The sequence below is a fragment of the Glossina fuscipes genome, unplaced genomic scaffold (genome assembly GCF_014805625.2).
Source record: "Glossina fuscipes isolate IAEA_lab_2018 unplaced genomic scaffold, Yale_Gfus_2 2, whole genome shotgun sequence".
NCBI lineage: Eukaryota > Metazoa > Arthropoda > Insecta > Diptera > Glossinidae > Glossina > Glossina fuscipes.
This window is the reverse complement of record NW_023998416.1, coordinates 12133358-12152583: the sequence shown is the minus strand read 5'-3', so window position 1 is coordinate 12152583 and position 19226 is coordinate 12133358. Positions and strand designations below refer to the sequence as shown.

The following is a 19226-nucleotide window of genomic DNA, read 5'->3' as shown; positions in this document are numbered from 1 at the left end:
GTTTGTGGGAAGATCAGTCATACTTAAATACTTTCTTATGCGAACCCTTAAAATCCCAGATTAACACTTTCGCCGAGGTTTTACAAATGGAATAATGTCGTTCAGCGAGATAGGGTAAAAATAAATGTGTTTATACGTCGATGATGTAAGCAAAGAAAAGAAAGAAAACTCTCGTCACAACAACTTGCTTTTTCTTGACTTTACAAAAACTTTCGCTATTAAAATGATTTTTCCAGAACTGAAAGCACCTCTGGACTTTGTTTTCATTAAATAAAATATAGAGCTTTCCGAATTGAAAGCTCTTTTAATTACAAGCACCTGTGCTAATAAACTTAAACGGCAAGACTTTTTATTTCGTTATCTAGAGCTTTGTCATTACTTTCGGTTTGTTTTAATCATTTTGCTTTTAAGTATTATCTACGTTGCTTATATACGTTTATAAACTAAAGATTTTTCCGTTTTTTTTTTTTTTCCGAGGTTCACGCCAGCACCCCATCTAAAGCATGTATTACACCATTTGTCGCCGGGATGTTTGAGACAACCATTTGGGCATCATTAACTTTGATTTTGCCCGATGAAGTTTTTTGCAATATTACTGTTTTGCCTGTCAGGAGAGAATCTTTAATTTGGTAGAAACGCATTCCGGCCGAAAATAGGGTGCCGGGAACTATATGCTTCATAGCAAACTCTTCAGCCACTTCTTTATCTTTAAGAAGTTTTTCCAATGTATCCGATTCAATATCATTGAAACTTTTATCGGTTGGTGCAAATACTGTAAAAGTTTTGATACCTGCAAATGAAAAGTAAATACATAATTAAGAAAATTTCAAATTCATAGGAAATTCTATTGTTTCACCTTTACTTTGCAATTTTTCGGAAAGACCAGAGGTAAACAGAATTTTGAGAAACGTAGAAAAACGATTTTCACGATCCGCTTGCAGAGTTTGTAACAAATCTCCCACTGGCAACGGGAACATAACACGATCGATGGCATGAGCAATACCTTGCGGTATTTTAATGTCTTTTTTCGGTAAAACAACCATTGCTCCATTGATTGTCGTAAGCTGCGGACAAAAAGAATTTCTTAAGTTAAGCTTTTTTTTAAAAACTTTCTCTTCAAATCTTGGCACTTACTGTAACATCATTCCACTCTTGATCATGCATACTATATTGGTTTACACGCAGTTGGGTGCCGGCTAAAGACACCCCTGTCATTTCATCTTGCAATGTTGCAATTTCAAAAGCTCCCGGGATAACATGGTGTAGTAAAAGCTTTAAGTAAACTATTTTATCTAAAAAGCTTGATTGACTTATTCCTTTGTACTCACCCCACTTAGCAAACGTGGATTTGTTTTAAATTTCTCCTCCGCTCTTTCCGGACCACCAAGTTGTACCAACAGATTCTTAAAAGCTTTATCAGTAGGTACGAATATAGTGTAGGGTCCTGTCTCATTCAATATACTATCCAAACCTGACTGTCGCAAATATTTCGCCATGGCGTACAGACCGTTCTGTTTTAAAAGCTGTATTAAATCATCTTCAGCCGGTGCTGCGGCCGTTGATGAAGCAACGTGAGCATCCGTATGGGTAACTGTTGTGTAGGATAAGGGTGACGCTGAAGCATCTGATGCTTTTTCTTGGTGTTCGCTTTCTTGCACCAATGTGTCTGAATACTTCAATGATGTGTGATCTATATTCGGTTTCGGGAAGTATTCAGTTGCCGGATGATACGTTACTGGTCCGTATGCGGTGGTGTCGGTAGGATACGTAGGACTCGTCGATGAACGGTATGACTGGGTTTCGTATCGAAAACTTGGGGATGAACGATGAATCACTGGTGTTATAGTATTTGGAGTAGTAACGCGATAACCTAAATTTGTAGTCCGCGAGTAATGTCTATGACCGGTAGATCTGGAACTTTGAGGAATTGCTCTTGGTTGGGGTGTCGTTGTTGTCGTTGTTGTGGTGGTGGGACGCGGCGTTGTTGTTGTCGTTGTAGTGGTGGTGGAAGTCGTGATCGCCGTAGTTATTGTAGGCCTCCTCGTGGTCTTGATAATGGCTCCAGACTCAATATCAACTATTTCATCATTCGGCAATGTCAAGCGCTGGACTGAAGGAGGCAGTTTAATATCCCCATTGCGTATGCGTTCTAATATACTTTCGACTTCAGCTCCCGTCTGCTTAGTTTCCTTTTCACCATTGGCCTTAACGCCTTGTATCTTGAAGCTTCCATCAGTTTGTTCCTCCAGATAAACATAGGTAGCCTTTTTCTTAGGGGGCAGAACTTGCTGAGATTTAGATTTCGTTTTCGGTTTAGAGCTATAACCCTCGATCTCGTAACCATCAGGTATGAGACCACGCTTGGCCAACTCTTCCAAGGAAGGTGGTTCATCGGAATCGGATTGTATAACAGCAGTGCTAGCAATGCTATTGCCTCCGTTTGGTATGCCTTCCACATTCTCACCATACAAAGAACCTAAATTTCCTAAGTCCACACCTTCGGGTAAACTTTGAGCACTTACAGTGTTGTCTGTGGGAAGAGGCGATCGTGATATTTGAACATTAGAACTGTTCGGTAAGACCAAATCGCTACTTGTTTCTGGTTCACTATACGTGAATTTATTTGTACTGCTACCCTCTGGACGGAATGTTGAGCTTTGCTCACTAAATAAATTTTTTAGCTGATCTTGGGTGTAAGGTTGCTGTCCTCTTAGCAGGTTACGATCTGTGGTACGTATAACCTGTACGCGTTCTCCGTTGGGTAAAACAAAATCCATTTCTTCATACGATTTATTTCCCAATTCTTTTTGAGGAGTTTCCGCTAAAGCAGCTTTGAGTTGCTTTAGTAACTCATCGCGTCCGAAAGTTTTGACGGGTTTTCGACTTGACGTTTTCGAACCGTATTGCCTTACATGATGATGACTACCACGGGTGTGATGTCTAGCTGTAGTAGACGGTGGTGGAGGTGGCGGTGGCGGTGTCGTCGTGGTCGTAGTAGTTGTTGTCGTTGTCGTTGTTGTCGTTGGATGGTCTTGGAAGTATTTTTGCAAGGCTGAAGCAAAGGAAGGCAATTCTGAAGGTCCCACTGGTCGACTGCGGTGTGAAACATAATTAGGCGATTCTTGTTGATATACAGGTTGCTGATTATTATTGGCCAATATGTTGGGTAATGCTTGCTGTTTAATACTTTGTTGTTTAGCCAAAAACTCGACGTGCTGTTGCTTAACCTTGTTTTGAGATTTTTCATATTGTTTTTGCACAAACTGTTCGTGCTTTTGAATCAACTTTTGTTTGTATTCCTGATCGGACGAGGGCACTGATTGAGTGGAAGGAATATTAGAATATTGTGGTTGCGAAAGGAATTGCTCCTGCTGCGACTGTTGTGAATGCTGTTGCTGCTGTATGGTTTGTTGAGTTGGAAACGCAGTAGAGGGTACATTGGCAAAGAACTGCGGCACTGGTAAACCTAGATTATGCGTTAAAATGTAGGATTTCTGCGGTTGTGGCTGAGTTTGAGAAGGCGGTTGCGTAAGATCTTGCGGTGTTGTAGGCAAGAATACTTGCTGAGTAGTAGGAGGTTGTGGAGGCTGTGGGAAAAACTGCGGCACTGTTGAGTATGGTGGGCGCGGGGCTATATGAGTCTGGAAAGTAGGAACTGGACCTTGAACAGGCAACTTTTGCTGAGTTTGCGGTAAAACTGGTGAATTTACTGGAGTTTGCGATTGATAGGCTTCACTAGTGAAGACAGGAAACGGAGGTTGACTGTGACTTTGTGCTGGAATCACTTGATTTTGAAATGGCTTATTACTATACGTTCTCTGAGAATTTTGCTGTCGTACTGCTGTTTGCTGATGAGCTCCTCCCGTTGGTTGCGTAGCGTAATTACGTAACGCCAAAAAGTTCTCCTGATGCAAATCTAGGGACGGTGATACTGGCTGCGATTGCGATTGAACAGGTTGGTTAGGCGCTTGAAAACGATGTGGCTGCTGCGGTTGGTAGAGATGTTGCAAATGCTGTTGGATTTGTTGATGCGGTACAACTACTTGATTTTGGCTAGGACGTTGAAATTGATTGCTAATATGATTGCCGTTGGCTGTGCTAATAAAATTACTTTGTCCTGTAGGCCCGGTTATAGGGAAACGATGAGACTGTGGTAATCGTCTAGCCTGCTGTAACTGTTGGGCTTGTGGTAAGGGTACCTCCACGCTAGCTGTTTGTTGCAGATAAAGTTCTTGCTGTTGTGAAGACGGCTGCTGCAGTTCTTGTTGCGTTTGACGTGATTGCGTTTGATGTTGATGGACGTCATTTACAATATCCTGTTGTGAGTTTAATTGACGACGAAAGTGATGATGATATGAAGGCTGCAGAAATGTAAGAAGCAGGAGTGAGTATAAAATGAGGAACGAATTAAAAATCGTCATATAATAGTGTTCCGTTTCGATTGAAGCTTTAATAACTAAATTTTAAATTCAGTATTTCCTATAAATCATACGAATAGATCGCATGAGTTCGAAAGCGTAGCTGCTAAAAATTCTGATCTTTTGCTGAAAATAAATTTGATAACCTTTGTGCTCCGAAAAGACGGAATCGTGACTCTGATCACCTTATACTAACTGACAGCAGAAGCTGTTTTCGAACTAAGCATTTAAGAACACTTAAGTCAAAATATTATTCTTTGCTGAATATGGTTTTAACAAAAATGTCTTGTACATTAACCTGACTTCTTGAAGGTCATCAGTCTTTTTCATACTTTACGCTCAATGTTCCTCCCGTCAGTCTTTTTTGTAATGTCAATTGGGACGCAGTCAAAAGTCGTTTGCCTAATTGCTGCAAGATGAAAAAAAAATGAAAAATTTTTACACAACACTTTTAAGCGGTCAATTAACCTCGTTTTTCTATGTTTAGTAAATTTTATTAAGTCATTTGAATAATTCTTTTAAAGTAGTGAGAAGAAAACGTACGAAATTTTTTTTCCATGTTTTAAGAGTCTTTTGCTTGTTTAGATTGTGGTCCCCAATACCATCACCAAGTACTAAGTTTTGCATGATGCACATGTTCAACGAATAAGCGCAAATAAATTTATTGGTTTCGTATTGAAGTAATGCTGAAATTAATGTTGCTGCAATCGGCAGCTTATATATATATATATATATATATAGAAGAAAAATGTGTTTTTTTGAAAGTGAATCTCCAAAATCTACATTACATGATGCAATGGTATAGCACTTGCGAAAACAAAACCTAAAAATTAAAATGGCCAAAAATAGGCATTTGCTCGGTCTATTGTGACTAGTAAAAGGAGTACTACTCACACATAAGACAAGAGATGCTAAACAATTCGCCAACCAGTTGTTCACGGCATACAGAATTTTTTATTTTGACGATAGATTTCCTGTTTTTTGTTTTTTCGAAGCCAATTTTGATTTTCAAACTTATTCGTATTCATTCTTGATGATGTAGTGAATAAGCATTTGATGGAATAACAAAGAGAAGTGATTTATCGATTCTCAAGTCCGTTGCTATAAGGCTAGAATTCTTTTGTTTTATTTTTTGTTTCACTGTTGTACCCTACACTACTTATGGTAATAGCATCCTATCGGACACCCAGAACAACTTGAGATAGATCAATTTGTACTTATGACTTAAGAATTTCGTTCTCTCTTTAAGTTAAAGTATTTATGTCTTTAACTCACAATTTGCAAATTTCAAGATATTTTGATGGAGTTTGATGCAGTGATAAGTTTTAGACCCAGGATCGATCTTATTGGAAATGAATTGAATCGAACGCCTCTTTAAAAAAACTCGATTGTTATAAAATATCATCGGCTTTCAAAATTTCTCTGTTGCAAACGAGGAAATGTAGTACCCTACTAAGTTAATGTAGAACACTTTAACAGGATAGGACTATTTTTTGAATACTTCGCCATGTAAACATTTTCAAAAAAAGTAAGGCGGCAAAGTTTACTATGTCGTAGTTTGGAAATTGGTCTAAAATAGTCATTCTAAATCGGCAATGCTAAGTTCAGATAGAGGGTTCGTATAGAGGGGCTTCCATGAGAAGTTAGTCTTTATATTGCAATACGATCTGATTTATGTTATTTTCTTCCCCATTTTGGGCCCCTTGCTTAATAACAGTTCTCATAAAAAATAAGCATTCACATGGCAATAACAGATAAATTCTCATTTTTTATGGCAAAGGTGAAGATGAACAAACACATTAACCAAGGTGATGTAGCTGACTTAATAGCTAGCTTTACCCGGCTGTAAAAATGTAGCATGTTTTTTTCATTATATTTGTTAATTTGGACACTAGTCAAGGTTATTATATTTTATGCACGATAGCGTGGTCCGTCCGTTGGTGATGCCATGAGATTATTTTCACGATAATTATTGTTTAAATCTTGTTTTGATTTAGTTCTCAAATTCGTTTTCTCATTTAATGGTTTTGCGAATTTCATAAGAATTGCAAATGCATGCGTTAAACTTAATCATAAATGTGAACCATCGCATATGGCCTGCAAAGTTTTTGTCTTTTTTCCAACATTAATTGAACAAGTTTCATGTACGTTGTCCGGCACAACTCATTTTTCTGCATTTTGTTTTTAGAATTCTTTAACCATTCACTTTTTTTGGCGAATTAAAAAAATTAGTATTTACAGACTGGTTTCTGGTCGATCTGTGCATGTGTTTAATGATTTAATGTCTTTTACATTGCAAACTATTATTACTTTATGCATAAAGTCGCAGCAGCTTGCAAACTAATTCATCGTGTGTGTGTGTATTTATAAAATAATATTTTCCTAGTGTCTATAAATTGCTGGCCCAAAACTACTCGTGTAAATGCATTTTAGTTGAAGCCTTCAAGAAATTCTGAATCATTGTACTTTCAATAGAAATATTTTGCTTTAATTCTTTCTTATAAACATTAATTGCCAGCCTTAGGTATGACAAGACAATAAAACAAGTAAAAAATCTATGTTCGCGTTGATACGAATTTTACATACCCACCTTACTTACTAGACTTTTCGCTAATCTTTACTTGTGTACTTTGGATTACTTTCGAGCTGTGTTTCACTCAACGCTTTGGTGGAGTGCTTCACAAAGTATTCCAAGTCCTTTTAATGACATTTTGCAAACCCGATTTTCTTTTTTCCAATTATTTAAGTGTGTGTGTCGTGACTTTAGCCATATTTGTGTTTGATTTGTGTTTAATTTCTACCTCCATTTACCCAGCATAGAACGTTAAGGTAGTGGACAACTAAAGGTAGGCTAATAAAAGACAGTATTTATCCATATTTTTGAAATGAAATTGAAAAATGTTCTAGATGAGCATAAAATGGTTCTATTTATCTATCGTTTTCTGTTTCGCTTGTTCAAGTCTTTGTATTAAGTTTTCCTTTTATTCATTTGTTGTTTCAGTATAAGAAATGCTTATAAATGCTACCAAGGTATCCGACTGTATTATGATGATTGTAATAATAATGAATGCTTCTAGGTTTCCGTTATTGTATTTCTTTATAGTTTTTGCTTTCTGATACCAATGATTTATTACATAGTATGAAAGTTATTTAAACAGAGGAAAGCTATCTTCAAAAACATTAAATGATTGTCTTTAAGTATCCCATAAGTTTTTAAGCGAGAAAAAAATTTTGAAAAAAGTTGCAGATCACTTTGATTAAATCGATAATGATTCGCAGGCTATAGAATTTGTTGAGTTTATGATGAAGGCACTTTGTCAACACGAATGACACGTTTAAGCTCTGGAAATATTGACTTTAAAGACGCATCGCGTAAAGCAGAAATTTATGACATCGCTGCGGAAGTAAACACTCATCAAGAAATGTTGCAGTTGCGAATCATTTACGCAAAAGTGGAAACAAGAAGAAACTCAGCATAACCTGGAGTGTTCTACACTTGCGATTAACACGGGTTTTAATAGATGTCTTATAGTTTGCTCAAGCGTTGTTTCCATTCTTATGGCTATACCCAGACATGGTTTCTTTTGGGGATAGATTCAAACGAGAAGATCGAATTCAGAAATTAACTCAGAAGTGCGAAAAAGTAGTAGCCAGCTATAGATAACACTTTTGTTAATTGTTGCGAAATAAATGCATTTTTGACCCCCAAAAAACGAACCGAACTGCTTTACACTGAAAAGTCTTCCACTCTTCTAAGCGTACCAGACATGTTTGTAAAGTGACTACAGTGACAACAAATTCCAAATTTTTTGAATTGTGCACACACAATAGGCTCGTGTTTGACTGATTTCTATGTCCTACACCGCTTGTGGTGTAAGGGAGAAGAGGATGGGGACAAGGGAAATAGACCCACCTCTTATTCAAAATCACTCTGTTAATCGATTTAAGCTTGCCGTCTGTACATTTTTTTTTTTTTTTTTTTTTGTGCAATCTATAGATCGCTTGTTTGGTGATATTATGATTAGATTTGTTACACTGGTCTATTCCGGCTCAGGGACGGACGATATTGAAAATGGTTCATAACGGACCACTTTCCACTATCTTCCATATAACGCCTTATTTTGAAAAGTCTTTAAGTAAAGTGATGTAAGTTATTTAATGGTCGACCGTAGTCCTACACTGTGTTGTTACATTTTTCTTATATTATAAAACACACACATTCTTTATGGGCTCATAGATCTCTATTTTTGGTTGTTACAAGCAAAACGGCAAACCCAATTTAATTATTGGTCAAAAGTAGAATGCATAATAATATATATTCAGCACACATAAAAAGTAACTATTCACTGACGACTGCTATTCTTGCAGAAAACAAAAAGTTACGTTTCCCAATTTACTTCGCTACTATATAACGCACGTTGTTGTTAAAGACTTTTGATAATTTTGCAAAAACTCTATGGAATTTTAAGCGCTTTGGAGAAGGGCCACAACATTTTCATTTTTACCATTAAAACCGAGAAAATATATTGTAAGCGAAATGCAGCCGTGCAGCCTTCTAGACCTTTGATTACTAGGTAATACATCGTCTGTCTTATGATCTTAAACGTAATAATGATTATATTAAATTATAATGAGAATAATTAAATTGAGAAATTAATAGCAAGTTAGTGGTTAGCATTACCACATTTATTTTATTCCAATGCAGTAAAACTTGAAAAAAAAAAGACCGATTGACTGCAGCCACTCGCCTGCAAATAAATTAAACCATAATTTTAATTGTCATTTGAGTTGATATTGTTTCTTATAAAAATTCGTACATAACAAGCACAGGCCAAATGATGCAATTTAATCGGTTTTAACTAACAATACGAACACGCCTCAGCAGCAGCAGATACATTGCTTCAACAGTTTTAGTTGCCATAGCAGGTTTTTCTTTCAATTTTGTTTTTTGTTAAATGTTTGGCAGAGCAAGTGTGGCACCCATAAAAAATGTTTTACTTCACGTTACTTTTTTCAACTCTCCAACACAGATAAATACATAAAAAGTAGGTTATCTGTATGCGATTTTGTTTTCTTACTTGTTACATAGAGGTTTAATGAAAGTAAAATGAATTTGTTTTTTTTTTTTTTTTTTGTTTTTTATTGCTTTTTTTTTTCGAAATTGAACCAGTTTTCTTAAAACATTGAAACATTAATAATTGTGCCAATAAACTGAAATGTAAAGATCCGTATATGTATTGCAATTCCATAGCCATTTTAACGCAGCCAGACACACATTGACTTACTTGACTTAAAAAAGGCAGAATCGCATCGTATAACAATAAGGCTTTATTTGATTGTCAAAGTTATCTAAGACGTGCATTGAAAAAGTTTTTAAGTAATCTTGAAACTTTCTTAATACCATGAAGAATGGATGTTGTCGTGTTCGTGTTTTCTCTATTGTCAATGTCGTTGCTAAATAGCTTTGCATGTTCTTTGTCGATATAAAAAGAAAAGCAATTTCTAAATAATTCTAATAAAAATTTCCACACGCTTGTGGCTTTGTCTTGCTAAGCCCAAGTTATCATTCCACAGATTCTGCAGATACTTGCGTGCTTTTTATTTAAATTTTTATATCTTTAGATTAATCAAATTTAAAGCGACTTCGCTTTTATTGCAGAATTGCGCAGCTTATGAGGTGTTTAATATAAATGCAAGCCAAATGCAGGCTTATGCGCTTTTTGTGTGTTGTATACGTTAGCGAAACTTTGAACAAATTTTCGAAAGTTTCCTTATTACCACAACCACTAATTCATCTGGACTATAACACAAGTTTGTTCATTTGCCTTCAGTAAGCGGTAAATCTTAATAAATCGAACTCCGTTAAATCTACGTGATGTTTAATGCGGTTTTATATAATCGGTTTTAATTTCAGTTCAAGCTTTACTTTCAAAAGTTTTTTTTCACTCTCTTATTATGAACAACATTCACACAATCTCTTTCTTCGCTTTCTAAAACTTATTTTATCATATTAACCCAGTAAAAATAAGCTGCGAATACTTTTGCGCCCACGAAACGAAAAATGGGCACATTCTTGTTTCCGTTTATGCCACGCAGTGCTCCGAAGAAGTGGCAAAAGTCACATTCTTACGCTTGCGAGCTAAGGGAATTAAAATTAAAACACACGAAAAGGTCGAATTTTGTTTTTCAAAACCAGCTGCAAACACACACGCTCTCAAGGAGAAAGCATATATCCACTAATATGCGACACACGAGCAGTTAAGAAAATTATATTCGGTTGTAAACGAAATTTTTGTACCCACCATCTTTACCTTGAACAAGCAAGAAAATTATAATCGATTATGAGCGAATTCCTTCCAACTTATATCATCACATTTTGTGGGCGTGGGTGATTTTTTAAAATTTCTTTTGGATATGCGTGGAATATTTGATCGTATATCTACTGTATTTTACGAATAATGAGCAAAAACCCAGAAAGCGGAGGTGTCCTCATCTTCTGTTGCCTTATGCGTGTGTCCTTTGTCCGGTTTATCGCATTTTCCAGACCAATCCGGGTGCTGCGCTTTATAATGTTTTGGTAAAACTGGCAAGCGATATCTTCACTTTTGTGAACCGGATAATATTTCTCGTACAGGTGCCACACAGGTCGGGAGAAGGACTGATGGACAATCGGACAGATGATGCCTAAATCAATTCAGAAAATCAATTCCGAATATATAGATACGTAAACTGTTGGATCTCTGAAGCGTGCTGCTGGGTGTTCCGGAAGTTTTTTGAAAAGATCAATCTTCCGATGATAGTTGAAGATCTCGTATCGCATTCAGCATAAATGTAGAAAATTATTGTAGATATAACTGTACACTTTACATTACGAACAATGTGTAGGTTCTGGACTTTCCAGCATTCAATTTCGTTATTTTTCATTAGACAACGGGAGACCTTTCGAGTTTATTGAGCTTCAAACGAAAAATGTCGACCTCACGTTGAACGTTTTTTACTCAACAAAGTGAGTCATCTCTTGCTGATTCTGTGACTCACAGAAGAGGGAAAAGAGTGACCTTTGCTGTTTTTAATGATATTATTATAGTTTATGATATTATTATGGTTTAATTATAGCGGAGAAGCTCCCCATATATGATAACTAATATGCCATTTCTCCGAATGTAAGTTTTGTGAGTTTGTGTTTTTAGTAAAGCCTTTAAATGCCTGTCTACCGCTATATTCTATATGCTTGCCCTTATTTAAATATATCAACGAATTTTTGATTTTCCAACCCGAAGAGTCGTTGTCGGGAAGAAGAGCACTTAACCAGCATAATTATTATCAGTTCAATTTGCCGTCTCTTCTGTGGCGTGAATTTTAATTTTCCTGTTAGCGAATTGCAAAGTGTGAAAGTCCAATTTCCGAAGATGCAATACTTAATACTTAAGGCTATTTAGAATTTCTGCGAATAAAAAAATGTACGAACATAACGTCCACTTCACCTTGAAGTTGTGCAATATATGAAGATGCAAAGACACAAAGTTCATTGAATGGCTTAGAGTGGTTATAAGATCAAAACGAAACTCAAGATAGTTTTCCGATAATCTTAACACGTATTTAACACGTTCATGGACATGAATGCTATAATCCATTCATTTTCATTATGATGCAAGAAGACGTGAATGCTATAACCATTCAAATTTTAAAACCCATTGTTATATATTTAATTTTATAAAATCTTAATGTTTTGTAATTCTTATATACGTTTATAAGTAATGGCCAAGTGATTCACTAAGCATGAATGTGGATGGGGAAATGAGGACGCTGTGGGAATGCAAAACATTTACTAAATGCAGCAAAAAGATATCATTCCATCTACTAAATATTTACTGTGGAACTCTTAGTGTCTTCGTAAGAAGATAAGCGATTCAAATATGAGTTAGACAATCTGATGTTGTCGTGATTTCGTGCTTGATAATGACAATTCACAAAGCATGCATACTAGCAAGCAAAATGTCGGCTTCTTTGAAATGCAAGCATAAGACATGTTTTCTAAAATGCAAAAATCTATTATAAAATAAACAAGTTCACATCATATCGATGCCAAAACTACACAAGTCAGCTTTCACTCGGCCCTCAAAATTCAATTCAAAATGCCTTTGGCGATGGTATTCCTCTCTTGCAGATGAAAATCACTCCAACTATTAAAAACGATTAATCCTTTTTAAAACTTTTTCATATGTCGACTTATAAAGATCTAGAGTTAAATAAACGATATCGTAAATCTATAAATGAATCTATTTATCTCAATATATTCCACGAAGGGGTCACGCTATTGAATTTACATCATTTTAATTGAAATATTTGATCCATGCGGTTATGGGTATTATAGCATTCCTTATAAGGCTTATAATATACTCTGACTATCCGAAATTAATGTAGGGGTCTTACTATAGTGTCCTATATGCGAATTTAGTTTTTGTCTTTTATGTCAATTTTCGTATTAGTTTTAAAGATGTCAGCAATAAGACATTTACATATTAATGAAAAACTTCAATTGTGAGTGAGTAAAGTTGAGAAATATATTTTGGAAAAAAAAAAAAACAGACATAAAAAACTTAATATTTGTTGCTAAATTCCTATAGCTCTAACTGGTTTTAAAAAATATCGTCTGTCTATATTTTGCAGATCACTTAAAGCTTTTGCACCCGTGAACATGAATGAAATATCGGAATGTATTATAAAGATTTTCGGTCCAAAGTAAATAAAACTTCTTTCTTCCATGTTCCGTTTACTGTCTTTACCCCGCTTTAACTATAATAAAAAAAAATATAATAAAATTTTTCCTCGAAAAAAATGAGTTTTTACTTGTAATAAAATTCATGCCAAACTAGAGCAATACGAAGATTGCATGACGGTAAGCCATAGTTAAATGCATCTGGAAAATAAACACGAAAACCTAGATAAACGCTGATGTACGTAAAGGCATTTGTGTATGTGCTTACATATCTACTAAATACAACAATACTTATGTGTAAGCCAAAGTAAAAGGTATCATATCAAGTATAAAGAAATATATAAATTTGGTTGTTGAATGTAAGAGAAAAGAAGTAAGTGAGAAACTACTGTAATGTTAGAAAACTCAACCAAGCTTAGCTTAAATGGATTTCGATTGAAATAAAAAAAAACATATATACATATATATATATATATATATATATATAAGTTAAAGTTGAAATATACAACAATTGAAAGTGAAGGAATGTAAATGAATGTGTTTGTGCGCAAGCGTATGTTTGGAATGTTACACATAACTCCAAGACCGTAGATTAAGTCTTATATTGAATTCATTCTAGTGTAACGCATCAGCGATAGCGAAAGACTGCTCTTAAAGCGAAGGTGTTTACATATAATTTTTTTTTTAAATATTTACTTTTACATTCTTTATCTGGCAGTGGTAAGTAAACAACTCCAAGAGTTTGCTTACAAATCTGTTCAAACGTGTCGCTGAAGGGGTGTTCTTCAAACTTTTTCTTGCAACTCTTTCAAATCATTAATGAAATTTCTTATTTATAGTTAAGTTTGGGTAATTTTTAAACACCTACGTGATTTAGATATATATGAAGTTGTTTGTTTCATTTTCGTTCTTAATTATTTTTTGTATTTGCTTACAACGAACCAAGGGCGCGTAAATCGCTACCACTTTTTGCCTTAGAAGAGACGGTTAGAAGGGAACCTTTCGATTAAGGAAAAGGATTTGCCCGTCCATGCCAAAAATAAGGAAAAGTCAAGTAGAGGAAAGGACTCTACTGTGGTTGCTTCATCCTAATTAATCGAATCGGCAAAGCGAATGAATTACAAGTCTCTTCACTTCAACTATGTACACAAATGCGATCTGATTGTAGTCTTCTACAATTCTCGTTCCAAGTATTAGATCAGCCGATAAAAGTAGACGCCGAAGAAGCAGTGTAGAATAGCAGTGTAGACGAATATCAAGCATTCGTTGTTACGCCTTAGAAACTTCATTGTTATTAGCAAATTTCTTTTCGTAACTTATTCTAAACCGCTTCCACCTTACTAATAACTGAGGTATGTTTCAGGGAAGGTACATCCTTGGAAAATCGTAGAAAGCCTTGGATTTGTATAACACGAGCAGACGAAAGAAACAACCCGCGCGCAATTACTTTAATATTTTTTGTTTATTTATTTATTTAATTTTTTTTTTTTTATATGACTCAGGCGTAATACCTCTTAACAGTGCGAGAAAAGAGAAAGGAAAAGGGAGTGGCCGCAATCCAATGGGTGCTTAAAAAATTGGAAAATGTTGCGGCTTTACCGACTGAGCGCCTCCTGTAGCTACGACCAAGTATGCTCTACCACGCTGAGATTTGAAAGAGAGGGCACTGACTTGTTACTGAATATGTAATAAAAATATTTACGGAATCTGTTACGATGGGCAATGGAAAATAGATAAAATGCAAAACCCAACCAAAATATAAAATAACAGATAAGTAATTAAATGCAAATCATAAAAGCATGAGCGACAGTTTATTTTATTTTATTTATTTTATGTTTTTTTTTTCATTTCAACCAAATTCCGTTGGTAAATATGAGTATTGCATAACTTGTATCGTATATACATCTGTCTCAGACTTTTATGCTGATTGTTGAGGCACTCTCTTCGCATCTTCCCCATGACTCATTATAATACAACTTGTTCGCTTGTTGGTTTAGCTTATAAAACAATAACAACTTTTTTTCATTTCAATTTTTTCTGCCTTCCACTGGCATAAAACAAATGTTACGTAAGCCCTCTCTTGTATACACTGTATACATTTAGATATGTTTTTATTATACTCTACATCACTTACGGTACAAGATATATTAAGTTTGGGAAGCTGTTTACAGCATCCATAGGGATTTAAGATAGATCCACCTCTTAATGTACCGATCGATTTATAATGATTTTTTGAATCGATTTACACCGTATCATGCTTGGTTTGAGAAACGTCCCGAGATGTAATAAAATACAAACTACAAAGTTGTTAAATAGGCAAAGTTTTTAATGCGAATTGATTCAGAACAGTGATTGGGTACAGAAACTTGCTGTGGACGTACATAGATCTATTTATGAAGCACTTGCCTTTATAAGCTAAGAAAGTGTAATTTTGCGGCCAGTTCCGAGGAAGAACAATAAGTTGTTGGCAAAGCAATTAAATTTGCTCAATTTTTAGCACGTCGGTCCAGATTTGGGTATCTTTCCCGCACTGCAATACAACGCAAGTAAGCATTTACATAGTAACGGAATATGATTTTTGTTGCTTTTTGACGAAGATAAGACAAGATTTGTATTAATTGAGATGTTGTAGGGTATTTATTATCAGCCTTGCCAAACTACAATGTCTTTTTCCCTTGTACACTTTTAGTTATGTTGTTCGCATTTTGACCATTTCATTTGAACTGAATTTTCGTTCATCTTCCATGTTTTTTGTGTCATTTCTCATTGTTGTTTTTTATCTAAATAGTTAACGCATTGTCTAACGCATAACAAAAACTTGAAAAATATTTATGATTTAATCATATGTATTATTAAGTGTAACGTGTGTTCGCATATTTATTTATCTGTATCGTTAACAAGAGGAAGTGCTTTTCTGCACTTATAAATTGCGATAAACTTTTCCTTTCACATGCACATAATATTTGCAAGTGTGTTGGTCAGACGTCATTTCTTCATATTTATTTGTTTGTTTTTCTATTTGCATTTGTGGATGGGCCTATGTTTGTCATATATATATAATATCGTGTGCTTTGCTTACTTCTTGTTTTCGAACTAGTGAATGGTGTGCTTTTGGGCTGATGATCCAAAAGTTTTGGCAATCGGTTTGCAACCTTTGCGGATTGTCTAAGATACAAAAACCGCCTACCACCGAACCGTCCCCTTAACCATGCGGATGTCTGTCCTTTGAAGAAATCATAAAAATTGCAAAAACTCTCGATTACGCCCTGTTGCAAAATGCCGTCACTATACCAAAACAATAAAATAAATTTACCAGCAAAAATCGCGCAAATTGGCGTAGATGTGATGTGATTGGCCTAAAATTTCCATTTGTGTTTCAGGAGACGTACAGCATACGTGTAACACGGCGATGGTCAGAAAAGAGTGGGGAAAGGAAAGAAGAGATATGGAGAAGCGGGAGCCTAGTAGATGTGTGGCTTATCGGCAAGGATTATGCCTTTATTGACTGACTGAACAATCGTTATAGCTGCGGCAAAGTATGTTTAAATATAAACAAAAACTAAGTAAATAAATCGCATTGAGATTTGGATCCGAGACCACCGACGTGGTAGACGCGTGTGTTATGTACTAGAATAGCGATTGCCATATGATCTTAATAGGTCAACTAGCAAATAGGGTTTTTGTTTTGATGCATTTGCTCATTTCATACCTATATACAATTTATCACATCTCAAACATATGCCTATGGGGTCACGCACTATAAAAAATGTAGCGACATATCGCTTTTTTCTTTTTCCCCTATAAAATTTTTCTCGAAGTGTGGAGCTTATAATCTTCAAAATACACATGAAAACCTGATATTTGATATATGAGAAGCAGATTAATAGTTGCAGTAAGAAGAGACAGATATCTTTTCAACGTATTAGGCAAAAAGATCGCAAACCTATTCGCAGTATTCAATAACAATTAATTAGAGACTGTACATTGGCTTTACTTTTCCACATGATTTATTTCGTCTGCCGACCAAGATAAAGGGATGCAAGTTGGGATTAAAATGGAAGGAGTGAATCCAAGAAAAGCCTGAAGCGAGCCATTCAAAGTTTTAAAGAGTGCTTCTGCCAAGTCGAAAAATACGCATGAAATTAGCAAACATGCAGACGATTAAACGGATGGCAAAAGGTTTGCAATCACTGTGTATACCCCTAGAAAACCTCTTTTCAATAGAAGCTCATATCCATCATATCCATGTTAAGAGACCGACTAACATTATTTGCACCAATGAAGGAAAAGCATTCAATCATTTTGATTGAATATTGTATTAGAACCATTCACAAAATCTACTTATTACCGTAAATGATTTGATAGCTCACCGTGATGTTACAAAAAATATATTATAAATTTTATTGTAAACATGAATATGCTTAATATTTGTTTTTGTAAAATAAAGGCTTACGGGTAGTTGGCTTATCATGTATAAAATTTTCATAAATCATGTTTATAAATATTTTGTACGGATGCTGCAAGTAACTTGAAAATGTGACAGGTGAACGCTCACCGCATTAGTTGCAATTTTCATATCTTTTTACTATTTATCAATACAATTCGTATTCCATTTATTATAAACCATCTACAGATAGCATTGAGTTTTATGAGAAATTTGCAAGAAAAAAGAAAATATAAAACAATAGAAGATTATTTAAATAAAATGCTAGTTAAGTTATATATAATTCATATTTTCAAAACAAATGATCTTTTGGCATTCTCTTAAAGGTCACAGCTTACAGGAAAGGTGTACAAAACTGTGGGATTAATAAAAAAATCCTAAGCTCGGCTACACGCTTACAAATTTTTACCGCATCAATCCAAAAGCCTTCCTTAATTAATTGTAATTTCGAAGTGTTAACGTGTTGGCCCATGCAAGTCCTTTTGACTAATGTATGCGTAGAATTGTGGTGCAGGTATCTTGAGGGAATTGGAAAACTTGACAACGTCCCGATCATAAAAGTTTTCAAAAGCTAATGAATCAGTTTAGGCGAGGTGAAATTATTGAATTTTTTCACAATGGAAATATTAAATGCCTTTTTCTCGAAATTATATTCTCTGAGCTTACAATGCCGCTAGATTTATCAAGTTTAAAAGGAACTTTTCTGATGATCATCGTGCTTTATTCAGTTTGTGCGGATGTATGCAACATCGAGACGGACTTGAGCTAGACACAATTGAGGTAGAATTACTTTCTTATTTCTTTTAAGCATGGCTATCCGTCCGTCCTATCTATGTTTCTGCTTATCTTGGTTACTTGGCTTGGTTCCTTCAGCTTACAGGGCACAATTTTTCAGATGTTTTGGTGAAATATGACCCAAATACGAACACTATGGAATTGGTTCGGATCGGACCCATTTTTCCATTTCTCCTCTCATAAAAGTTTTCTTTTGAAAAGTTGTTACTGAAGGATGCTGTAGGAAAGGTAGAGTGGTCCAGGCGGTCCAGTATAGTTATTTTACCTGTTTTTAATCAATGTTTAAAAAAAAATTGCTCAATAATCGGGCACTATTTGCATTACATTTTTGGTTTGGTATTTTGAATGCAAAACTGCGACTTCTCACTTGCCTTATCTTCAAAAATCAGAGCAAAACATTTTCTATATACTTTGAGATTTCTACTTTGACATGTGAAAATCGTTGTTTTTTTTTATTTAAGTTTAAAAAATTATACCCATTCTTAGCGCAAGTTAAGCGATATATAGACAAATTTTATTAGGAAATTATTACTGTGGGTATTACATCAGCCCGACAGCGCAAATACTTAATAAGTTTGATTAATGAAGACACTTCGATGCATACAAGTTTGCTGGGGAAAACTTGTGCGCGCGAAAATATATTACAGTCGGGTAATGCCCAACCATTGACGACTCTACACAACTGCGCTTAATATTAACATACATACCTTTACACCAAGCTATCAAAAATTATACCTTGTTTGCAGGTGAGGGCATACTTTTCCTCAAAATCCTTGTACTGCAGCCGAAACGCTCTACCCGACTTGGTTCACATTTAACAGAACTTTCTGCATCGGAATGCTGATATAAG

At 35.2% G+C, this 19226-nt stretch overlaps 1 protein-coding gene across 2 annotated transcripts in view; it reads right to left on the bottom strand.

Moving 5' to 3' along the window:
- Positions 1 to 473: 473 nt before the first annotated feature.
- The window catches only part of LOC119633563 (mucin-5AC), a 32313-nt gene continuing 13560 nt past the window's right edge, over positions 474 to 19226 (bottom strand). Inside the window, exons 2-5 of one of the 2 annotated variants that reach the window (XM_038027176.1) lie at positions 1329 to 4361; positions 1135 to 1272; positions 857 to 1064; positions 474 to 790 (exon numbers count right to left, since the gene is read on the bottom strand). In XM_038027176.1, coding sequence (XP_037883104.1) covers positions 480 to 790; positions 857 to 1064; positions 1135 to 1272; positions 1329 to 4361 — 3690 coding nt within the window. In that variant the 3' untranslated portion in view covers positions 474 to 479. The remainder of the gene's footprint in view (positions 791 to 856; positions 1065 to 1134; positions 1273 to 1328; positions 4362 to 19226) is intronic. The other variant, XM_038027177.1, reaches the window with a different exon arrangement.